At 42.4% G+C, this 12,013-nt stretch overlaps 1 protein-coding gene across 1 annotated transcript in view; it reads right to left on the bottom strand.

The window, feature by feature from the left end:
* The window catches only part of RUNDC3B (RUN domain containing 3B), a 173,006-nt gene extending 162,269 nt beyond the window's left edge, over positions 1–10,737 (bottom strand). The window contains exon 1 of the mRNA XM_052638590.1: positions 10,619–10,737. Within this exon, the coding sequence (XP_052494550.1) occupies positions 10,619–10,737 (119 nt within the window). The remainder of the gene's footprint in view (positions 1–10,618) is intronic.
* Between the last annotated feature and the right edge of the window lie 1,276 nt (positions 10,738–12,013).

Here is a 12,013-nt window from a genome sequence, read left to right as displayed (position 1 = left end):
AAAAATGGGAAATGACCAGACTTTTAAATGATAAAAAGATATTCAGAGGATATTGAGAGAAGCTTTAAATTTGGTAACATACATGAATGGGTATATTCCTTGAAAAACTCCCTGAAACTGATATCTGAATTGTTCAGTATCTATTAAATAAATTGAGTCTATTACTAAAAGACTTCCCACAAAGACAATTTGTGGCTCAGATTTCTTCCCTGGTGAATTCTTCAAAAGTTTAAGAAAGAAAGAATATTAACTGTACACAAATTCTTCTACAAAACAGAATAAAAGAACATTTCCCAACTTGTAAAGTCAGATAATCTTAATGACAAATCTAGACAAGGACACTATAAGAAAGAACAATCACAGACCACTTTCATGAATGTGCAAAAATCCCAAATAAAATATCACCTCACTTAATGTACTACTACTACTAAGTCACTTCAGTCGTGTCCGACTCTGTGCGACCCCACAGACAGCAGCCCACCAGGCTCCCCCATTCCTGGGGTTCTCCAGGCAAGAACCCTAGAGTGGGTTGCCCTTTCCTCCTCCAATGCATGAAAGTGAAAAGTGAAAGTGAAGTCGCTCAGTCGAGTCCGACTCTTAGCGACCCCATGGACTGCAGCCCACCAGGCTCCTCCATCCATAGGATTTTCCAGGCAAGAGTACTGGAGTGGAGAGCCATTGCCTTCTCCATCACTTAATGTAAAGATACATAAAAAAGATAATACAGCACAACCCAGTTTATTTATTCCAGGGTTAGCATCAAAAAGTCAATCAATGTGATTAACTACATAAAGAGAAAAAAGGAGAGAAGTCATATGCTGTTCTTGAAAGAAAACGTATTTGATAACATTTGTTGTTGTTCAGTTGCTAAGTCGTGTCTGACTCTGCGACCCCATGAATTGTAGCTCACCAGCTTCCCTATCCTTCACTATCTCCTAGAGTTTGCTCAAACTCATTCAGCATCCACTTACAATAAAAATTCTCAGCAATCTTTTAGTAAAAAAAATAACTAAGAAAAACCTACTGCAAACATCATACTTAGTGGTAAAACTGTTAATGCTTTCTATAACACTGTGGTCCTACGCAGTGCAATTTAAGACAAAAAAGAAGGGCCATAAAGTTTAAAAAAGGAAGAAGTAAAATAGGTAGAAAACATGACAATGTTTTCAGAATGCTAAACACACACACACACATGAAACTGCAGAAAATCTATTAGAATTAATAAGCACAGCTGGTAAAATTGCTAATTACAAGAACAATATTTTTTAAAGTCAATTTAATGTCTATATTTCAACAAAAAAGAAAAAAGTTTTAAAATTATTATAATAGATATTAAATATGGATGAACAAACCTAAGAAGATAAAATCTATATATTCAAAGCTATGAAACATTTTTGAGAAAAATTTCAGAATAATTACAAATACATGAAAGGATGGAGATTTTTTACTCATGGATTGCATTTAAGTCTTGTCAAGATGCCACATGGTGTATAGATTAAATGCAATCTTAAAAAAAATTCCAGCAGATTTTTTAAATGGAAATTGACAAGTTAATCCTAATATCTAGTTTGCAAAGCCCAAGAATAGACAAGACAGTCTTGAACACAAAGCTGGAGAACTTTTATTTCCAAACACCAAGAAATAGTTATTAAACCAATATGGTATTAGCTCAAGGACAAAGAGACTAATGGAACAGAAGAGGGAGTCCGGAAACACACATACTAATGATGCCATCACATGCTGCTGTCCAGTCGCTCAGTCACCTGACTTACGGTAAATGTGACACTTGGGTGTAGTGAGGAAAGCAAGGTCTCTTTAAATAAACGGTTCTAGGGAAGATCCCCTGGAGGAGGCCATGGCAACCCACTCCAGTATTCTTGCCTGGAGAATCCCATGGACAGAGGGGCCTGAAGCGCTTCTGTCCACAGGGTAGCAAAGAGTCGGACAGGACTGAAGCTATTTAGCACATGTTAAACTGAGTTTCCTAAGGAAAATATTTAATCTTGACTCCTATACTTCACAGCATAAACAAAAAATAAAGTACAAGCGGACTGTTGATATAAATGTAAAAGACAAAACTAAATCTTTTAGAAGAAAACAGAAGAATATTTTCATTACCTTGGAGTACTAGACCAATTTCTTAAGCAGGCCACAATAAGCATGAACCAAGAAGGAAATTTATGATGGACTACTTCACAATTATGAGTTTCTATTTATCACAACATGAAGAGAATGAAAAAGCAAGCCACCACATGGGGAAAGATACTTACATCACATAGACCAGCAAAGATCCACATAGAATGTACAAAGAATTACACAAACAAAACATCAGACATTGCAAATGATAAACCACTTGAACTGGCATGTCACAAAAGAGACTCTCCAGATGGCCAACAGACTTATGGAAAGGTGCTTAACTTCAACAGAGATCAGGGAAATACAAATTATATAAACCCCCATGGGACACCCCATCAAACACACCAGAATCACTAAAGTGAAGACAGAAAAATTTCAAGGGTTAGTGAGGAATAGAGAAATTGGAATTCTCATACAGTAGACTCTTGAGCAACATGAGTTTGAGCTGCATGGGTCCACTTAATGTAGGCTTTTTTCACTGAATACAGTACTACACAGTCAGCGGTTGGTAGAATCTAAGAATGTAGAACTGCTGATACAGCCCACTGTGAAGTTACATACAGATTTTAGGCCATGTTCAGAGTCAGCACCCCTAACCCTACTCCAATGTTCAAGAGTCAACTGTGCAGTGCTCACTACTATGCAGCCTGGTACAATGCCTTTGGAAAACTGTTGTATCCACTGAAGCCAAACATCTACACACCATATCACCCAGGAATTCCACTCCTAGGTATATATCTGACAGAAGCAGGTACATATATTCACCAAAATACATATTCATGAATATTCAATTAGTAATGGTCAAAGAGTGAAAACAAGGCAAGTGTCCTATTTAGGCAGAATAGATACACTGTGGTATATTCACCTCACAGACTGGATTTGTTGAGTGTTGCCTCATTGTGAATTTGAAATGAATGGAATAATACATACCTTTTCCTATTTAGTTTATTTTGCTCAACGTTATGTTTGTGAGATTCATCCCTTTTGTTGCACATAGCTGTAATTTAATGTTCAATGCTGTATCAAATTCAAAGAGGCAAAACTAATGGTGCTGAAAGCTAGGAGTATGTAGTAATGGAAAGAGGGGAAGGAAGAGATTTCTGGGGCTTTGGGTAGTGTTCTCTTTTGTTAGTAACATTGGATTCCCAGAAATCAATTATCTTCAAACTGGAAGTTTGCACCTTTTGTCACCTTCACCTTTTTGCTAACCTCCCTCCAACCTGTTCTCTGTATTCGTGGGTATGGTTTCTTTAGGATTCCACATATAAGTGGGATCACATAGTACTTGTCTTTCCTTGACTTACTTCACTTAGCATAATGCCCCCAAGGTCTATCCATGTTGTGGCAAATGGCAGGATTCCCCCTGTTTTATGGCTGGATAATTTTCAATTGTGCATACACATCACATTTTCTTTATGCATTCATCATCTGATGGGCACTTAGGTTGTTTCCATGTCTTGCCTATTCCAAGCAATGCTGCGATCATCATGCAAGTGCAGGTGCCTTTCTGAAACAATGATCTTGTCTCCTTTGGGTAATGCGCTTTTTTCTTGAACTGGGTGCTAGATAGAAAGCTCTGTTCTCTTTGCAAAAAAATCATTGTACGCCTATGCTGTATGTACTTTTCCATATGCATACGATAAATCTATATTAAAAAATGGAAGCAAAGTGTAGCTAGAAACAAGGCTAAATACATCAGTATGGTATTCTACATATGTTTTAGAGATTGGCCACAGATTTAACACTGCTGTTGCTGCTGCTAAGATGCTTCAGTCATGTCCAACTCTGTGTGAACCCATAGACAGCAGCCCACCAGGCTCCTCTGTCCCTGGGATTCTCCAGGCAAGAATACTGGAGTGGGCTGCCATTTCCTTCTCTAATGCATGCTGCTGCTGCTGCTAAGTCGCTTCAGTCGTATCCGACTCTGTGCGACCGTATGGGCAGCAGCCCTCGAGGCTCCTCTGTCCACAGGATTCTCCAGGTAAGAATACTGGAGTGGGTTGCCATTTCCTTCTCCCGATTTAACACTAAGATTTCTAATAGCTGTATGAGAAAAAGAGAAGTTGCCACCTACACATTTATGCCCAGTAGATATAAGTAAATCAACTGCCTAAAGATACAACTCTTGGCACTAAAAAAATAAAAAAGATATTTCTCATAGAAATCTTCACAAAAAGAAGACATTTTTTGACATAATAAACAATGTTCTTGACAACAATTTCAAGAAGATCCTCTGTGAAGGCTTCCTCTGCTGACACTCAATGTAGGCTGCTGGAATCTTACCAAAGCAAGACAGGGGCAAAAGCAACCGGAGACAGGACAGGGCAAAGCGATGCAACCTACACACTCAGCTGCCCTCTGGACAGACCCAGGGATATAGTTTATAAACCTCTAAGACTAATACAATAGTGGATAAGCTCCAGATGTTTCCCCCTAAATATCGCATCTCTCAACCAAGTTCTGACATTTATCAATCAGCAGAGAGGTTAACACAATACCCTCTAATAAATGTGTAGAGGACAGCAAATCTCCATTTCCAGTTGAATATGAAGCCAGTTAAGCTAGGGGAAGGGATAAGGATCTTCTGTGAATGCTGAGAAGCCGACCTCTGACTAGTAAGATGATCATCCTACCTCCACTGGGATCACCTATGATTAGGGCTCTAAGACTCTTTAGAAATGAAAGTGAATCTTCTCCAAAGCCATACACTAACAAGTAACGTTGATCAAAGTCCCAACCCAAAGTTCTACTATGTATCAGCTCAGTTCAGTCGCTCAGTCATGTCCAACTATTTGCGACCCCGTGAATCGCAGCACGTCAGGCATCCCTGTCCATCACAAACTCCCAGAGTTTACCCAAACTCGTCCATCAAGTCAGTGATGCCATCCAGCCATTTCATCCTCTGTCGTCCCCTTCTCCTCCTGCCCCCAATCTGTCCCAGCATCAGGGTCTTTTCCAAAAAGTCAACTCTTCGCATGAGGTGGCCAAAGTATTGGAGTTTCAGCTTTAGCATCAGTCCTTCCAATGAACACCCAGGACGGATCTCCTTTAGGATGGACTGATTGGACCTCCCTGCAGTCCAAAGGACTCTCAAGAATCTTCTCCAACACCACAGTTCAAAAGCATCAATTCTTCGGCACTCAGCTTTCTTCACAGTCCAACTCTCACATCCATACACGACCACTGGAAAAACCATAGCCTTGACTAGATGGACCTTTGATGGAAAAGTAATGTCTCTGCTTTTGAATATGCCATCTAGGGTGGTCATAACTTTCCTTCCAAGGAATAAGCATCTTTTAATTTCATGGCTGCAGTCACCATCTGCAGTGATTTTGGAGCCCCCCAAAATAAAGTCTGACACTGTTTCCACTGTTTTCCCATCTATTTGCCATGAAGTGATGGGACCAGATCCCATGATCTTCGTTTTCTGAATGTTTAGCTTTAAGCCAGTTTTTTCACTCTCCACTTGCACTTTCATCAAGAGGCTTTTTAGTTCCTCTTCACTTTCTGCCATAAGGGTGGTGTCATCTGCATATCTGAGATTATTGATCTTTCTCCTGGCAATCTTGATTCCAGCTTGTGCTTCCTCCAGTCCAGCATTTCTCATGATGTACTCTGCATATAAGTTAAATAAGCAGGGTGACAATATACAGCCTTTTCCTATTTGGAACCAGTGTGTTGTTCCATGTCCAGTTCTGACTGTTGCTTCCTGACCTGCATACAGGTTTCTCAAGAGGCAGGTCAGGTGTCTGGTATTCCCATCTCTCTCAGAATTTTCCACAGTTTATTGTGGTCCACACAGTCTACTATGTATAGCATTGATTAAAACAGCTTCAGCCAAAACTATAATCACAAAAGGCAAGGTATGAACAGTTGCTCAAGCATTCTCAAGCAAATAGTAACAAGGAAAGTAAGTCACTGCACTTATTTAGACAATTACATCAACAATGATATTCGGTAACATTTCACATATCTGCATTTTAACCACCTTGTTCAAGTACAGGAATATATCTTTCTTTCCCCTGATTATTCAGCACCAGACGTTAAGAGGTTCAGAATGCTAAAGCTCACTCACTGAACTTAGGTGTCTCAGTGCTTTTTTTAGAAAAACACACTCGATAAATTTACTTATCTGCTTTCCTAGTTCACAACTAACTATAACGAGCATGTCAGGATGGGAGGCACAGAGGAAAGAGCTGGTAGAAACAGGCAGGGGTGCAGGAAATAACTGCTAACTTGGCAGGAAGGGCCAGCAAATGCAAAAGCAGACCAAGAACACCAAACACACCATGGGGCCATGGAGCAAACAGCTCTGTGTACCTCAGGAGTCTCCAAGGGCAACCACTGCACAGGGTATATTCACAGAAACAGATCCAGAGTAAAGTCACTTTTAAGGATTCTATGCAGAGTCTTTTTAAATAAGGTAGGGAATGTATAATGCTTTTTAAAAAGCAGTTTATCCACAATGCTTAAAATAGTATTCTTTATTGTCATATAAATCTGAACACTTAAGATTGTAAGCTTCAGTTAAACAGAAGACTGCACTCCACAAAAATTGCTGCAGCTGACTGGAGAATTTTAACTCAAACACTAGCTACAAGAAAAATAGGAACATCTCATTTCCCAAATACATTAAGAAAATGAGGTGCTATTCAAATGATGTTATCTGAATTAACATTCAAGTTATGAAATAGTATCTTAACCTATAGAAAACTAAGAACTATGTACACGTTATTGAAAGTACTTTAATTTTGAAAATCATCATTTGTCTCTACTATGCTTACTTCATCACACTATCTCCTTCAATCTTTCATTAGTCCTTTCCATACACAAGACAGGGAAGTTACGGCTTTATGTGGGAGTTTCTCTTAATGTATTGGTTTAGAAGTTTGCCAAATGTTATTTTAAAATATTTATGCACCTATATTTAAATGTATATCTTAATAATTTTTCATAAACTATTATTGACCCACGGAAAGAGAACTTATATTTTAATTCTCCTTCTCACCAGAACTAAAATCAAAAGAATATGCAAGTTTTTCTATAACTTATGAAGCTTAAAAAAGTAACTAGTACCTGATTTTCTGGGATGAAAAATGCAGGTTAAAAAATCCTCAAGGATTTTAACAATTTTTATAAATGGTAGAGATTATGCAGAGAAAATACTAGTTTGTACATAGAAATAAGTCAGTTTATGATTATTTTAGAGTTGAATGTGAAACATTTAGAGACTCTGAATGATCTATTTTCTATCACAATCTGTTAAAAAAAAAGGATGAAAGACTACTTATTTGCTGAGATAAGTACTGTGTTTTCAGTGTACAATATATGTGTTCATGAAAACACTGATGAAATAATTACACACACAATCACAATGAACCAAAATTCAATTCCTGACTATCCTACCTAACCAAATAACTCATTTCCAAAGTTCGAACTGTAACACTGTTCTTAATATGAGGTGTTTTTAAACCAAAAGAATTGTGTAGTTATGCAATAAGGCTGTTAACCTAAACTGAGAGTATGCCTAAACTGTTTAAGGGGTAATGAAAAGCATTACTGTATAAGTATTGATGCATATCACCTGTACTGATTAACCTGCAAAGAACTTAAACAGGTTAAAATATCTTCCCACCCTCAACTAACACATATACCAGAATGCTAGTCAGGGGTGGGGGGAGTTTGTCTTGCTTTGGTTTGGCTTTCTATACTGTTCCATTTTTCCAGAATACCAGTACAAAATCAAGGTATCACAATATAGATGGCACAAATCAAAATGTTCTTGTTTACAGAGAAAAAAGCACATACCTCATCTAGCTGCTGCTGCTGCTACTAAGTCACTTCAGTCGTGTCCGACTCTGTGCAACCCCATAGATGGCAGCCCACAGGGCTCCCCCGTTCCTGGGATTCTCCAGGCAAGAACACTGGAGTGGGTTGCCATTTCCTTCTCCAATCCATGAAAGTGAAGTCGCTCAGTCATGCCCGACTCTTAGCGACCCCATGGACTGCAGCCTACCAGGCTCCTCCGTCCATGGATTTTTCAGGCAAGAGTACTAGAGTCGGGTGCCATTGCCTTCTCCCCTCATCTAGCTACCATTCAGCATATATCTACTATTACCCTGCTCATGTTTGGAGAAATTCATAACTAAGTATGAACCAACCCATTCTGCCTGAAAGAGTTCTAGCTTTTTTTTTTTTTTTTTACTAGTTTTAGGGCTCTCAGTGAAAATTACCAATGATTCTGTCCAAAATTATTTTACAAATGAGAAAATTGAAAAACAGACTTGTTAAAGGACACAATTAATTAATGACAAAGTAAACTTAGAACTCAATTATATTTTCACTAAACCAGCTTCTCCCCAACTTAAATACGAAATCATGTCTGATCTGCTACATAAAAATTTTAAAATAAATTAATAGATGTGGGTGAGATACCCCGGTTCCTGTAATTCTGAAACAGAGAAAAGCAACAGAAATTCACAAATACTGGCTTGTTTCTTTTGCAGAATTCGAGGTGGGGATACTTAAAACACCCAAATGGCCTACAATGACTTTTCCCCAAAAACTAAAAGCCTTTAGACAAAATCTATCAAATAGGTTTCATTACTAGAAAAGGATAATTGATATGCACCAACTATTTGAACATGAAGAACAGTATTAGTAACATTATCCACATAAATATACAAGTTGAAATCTAAGCCAGAAACTGAAATTTATTATAGCTACAATAATGAAATTTATTTTAGCTACAATACTAAATTTATCATAAACTGTAACTAAAGTCAGCATGTATGCACATTCCAGAGTAGAAAAGAATAATTAGACAAACACAACAAAAATTCTGCTAACCTAGACAACTGTCCACACAAATCAGTGACTGAAATTTCTTAAACATGTAACTTAAACAAGGATTAGATATGTCCCTTTCTTTTCCTGAACTGCCTCTGCTACCATGACAAAAATGGAAACACAAAACAGTATCCTCCACTGATTTTTTATTCATCGGTTTTTATTGTCTTTAAAAATTGGTTGAGTATAAAACCTCTTGCAGTGTTTTACCCCAAATCTTCAACACCCACCGTTCTGAAGACTACCACAATGATTGAGAGCAATTTATGTCAGCCCAGGTGTTTGATGTTCCAGGTTGAAATATAGGGGTAATTAACATCATCCTACAAACACTCAAAATCACTTCAGCTGCCACGAGTAGGTAACAAAACTCTCCCAAACAAAAACTGTTTGTAAGAAAGTTAGCCTTGCTTACTGTTCTATTTACCTAACTTAAAAACACTGCCTAGATGTAAAAAAAATTTCATACAACCTATCTTCCTCAAAAGCTTGCATCCTAAACAGCACAAATGTCAATTCAAAAGATTCCGTATTAATATTTTGTTATAACTCCAAGTGCCATAAAAGTCAGTGAGGCAAGTCTTCCTACCAGAGGGGTGAACAGTTCTTAAGTCAAAAGCAATTAAAAAAAAAAAAAAAACTGCCCAAAGTCACTGAATATAAGTCCGAGTATAAATATCTATATTCTGCTTAAGATGCTAGACATATCTTTACATAAGGAAAAGAAAAAAAAATGTAAATTGTAAAGGAGGGAAAGGTCTCCTCATTCTCTTATTCTTACAGGATTTTTGATTTCTGAGGAAGCGTTTCATGGAACAAAGTACTTTTACAACAACTTGATGGCTCAATGACGTTCCTAAGAAATGAATGTTTAGGATTACCATGGATTTAATACCCAGAAACAAGACTTAAACAAAATGTCAGCATGCTAAAAGTCAGTCATTTCTGAATACAAGCCTGGTTGAAAGTAATTTCTAAATACATTTTTTAAAGTAAGGGAATACTACGATTATAGTTACAAAACAAAGAAAGGCAAAACTTGAAATAAATCACCGACTAGGTATCCTCCACAGTCCCACTCTTGGTATCAACTGCAGAAATACCAGTAACACTGCAATTTCGAGTGCAGAGGACAAGGAATCACACACACGCGGCCAGCATGTAGCAGGCACTCGCCATCTGTGGCACGAAACGACGATATATGTGCAAACAATCAAAAACAGAAAACAAAATGCACTCCGATTTTGAGGCAACAGTCAACAATTAGAGCAACAATTACTTGACGAAAAGCTGCCGGACGGCTTAACGCGCACTAAAAGGAAGTAGCTCTTCCTCCCTGCCCTCCTCTTTCACTCAGACGCTAGATTGTACATTGAAAACAAATCCTCCCCCAGCCCCGCCCCAAGCCCTACCCTCAGCGACTCCCAGCACTGAAACTGACGGAAAGTCCGGGGCCTTGGCGGCGCCCAGACCCGCCACACTCAGGACGCTCTGGCCGCGGACACGCCCGGCGCGGCGGCGGCGGCCCGGGCTCCAGCCGGCTGTCTCCGGGACCCCCAGCGGCTAGCGCTCTCCCCAGCCCGCGGCGCCGGCGGCCCCCTCCTCTGTCCCCGAGCGGCGGGCCGCGCCGTACCTGCACACCGTGATCAGGTTCCTCCTCTCCACGGCGGCGTTGCGGGCGCTCAGGCTCTTCTTGACGCCGCCGCCCCCGCCGCGGCCCCCTCCCAGGCCCCCCAGGCTCCGGGAGGCCATGGCGGGCTGACCCCCGGGCCCCTTTGTCTCGTGCGACACCGCCCGCCACCCCCCCCCCCCCCCACCTGCTTCCCTGGGCTTTTGCTCGGCTTGCGGCCGTGGGGACGCGGGAGGGTGGCAGGGAAGGAACAGGGACGGAGGGAGGGTGTGGAAAACGATGGGGGACTCGCACCCGGGCACTGGCGGCTGGCGCACCGCACCAGAGCTCTACACACATACACACACTCACGCGCACACACGAACGCACCACCCCCGCTCTCGCGCGCGCCGCCAGCCGCCGATCTGTGCGTGCGGTTCGGCGTCGGCCGCTCCCCTACTTCCCCAGGGATCTCGGCGCCGCGCACGCGCGTGCCCGCTGGCCCCGCACGCCCAACCAGCCGCACTCAGCCGCCACCCGCGCCCCAGCAGCGGAGCCACAGGGAGCCACGGGCCTCGCGCGCGCAGCCCCGCCCTCTCTGTGCCTATCGAGCCAATGCCGCCCCAGCTGGAGCCAATCGCCGCGCGCGAGGGGCGGGGCTGCCCCGCGGACCTTTAAAGCTACCTGCTAGAGCCCGCCCCGGCGCGTGGGCAGCTGTCAAGAGGCCGGGCTCGCACTCGCCACCCTGGTGCTGCAGTCAGTCTGCACACGGGAGCAGCGCCGCAGCTGGCCTGGGGTTTGTGGGATGCGGTGCTCATGAGTGCCCCGGGAACATTGCCGACCCTTTCCCGGAGCCCAGCTAATGGCTGGGATCGCTAGCTCTAACGGCTGACCCTATTGCCGGAATCCGACTCCCCAGCCTAGTGGCATCCGTAGCTACAACGCCGAGCCTGCACTAGCTCCCGCTCCCGCACTTGACCCAGGGCCTGACTTCCAGGAAGGGAGCGGATTTTGTTGGTGGTGGTGTGCACGTGTGCGCGCGGGGGTTTTGGTGGTGGGGGGGTGTGTATGTGTGCGCGGTGGTGTGTGTGTGTATGTGTGTCTGTGTGCGTGTGTGCGTGCGCGCGCGCTAACGCCCTCCCCTGGCCTGATAGACAACTACAAATAGCCCAGGGAGGGAAATTGCCCGCAGAACATCCCTCCTGGGGCGTCTGCTCTTGAGATTTTGACGCCACTTCGCTCCTGTCCTAGCCCTCAGCATGGCCTGCAGCCCGGAGTGACCGCCCACAGAAGAAGTGCGCCGTAAGTGGACACTGCACGTTTCGCCCTTCTCCAGTCCTGGGCAGTGACCCCGGAATTAGGAGCGTGGGGGCGGCGAGCCTCCGGGCAGATCGGCCTCGGCTCGGCTGGGCTGCTCCC

This window comes from Budorcas taxicolor, chromosome 4, assembly GCF_023091745.1.
Source record: "Budorcas taxicolor isolate Tak-1 chromosome 4, Takin1.1, whole genome shotgun sequence".
In the NCBI taxonomy this organism is placed as follows: Eukaryota; Metazoa; Chordata; class Mammalia; order Artiodactyla; family Bovidae; genus Budorcas; species Budorcas taxicolor.
Note: the sequence above shows the minus strand (reverse complement) of the source record. Positions and strands in the feature narration are given on the sequence as shown.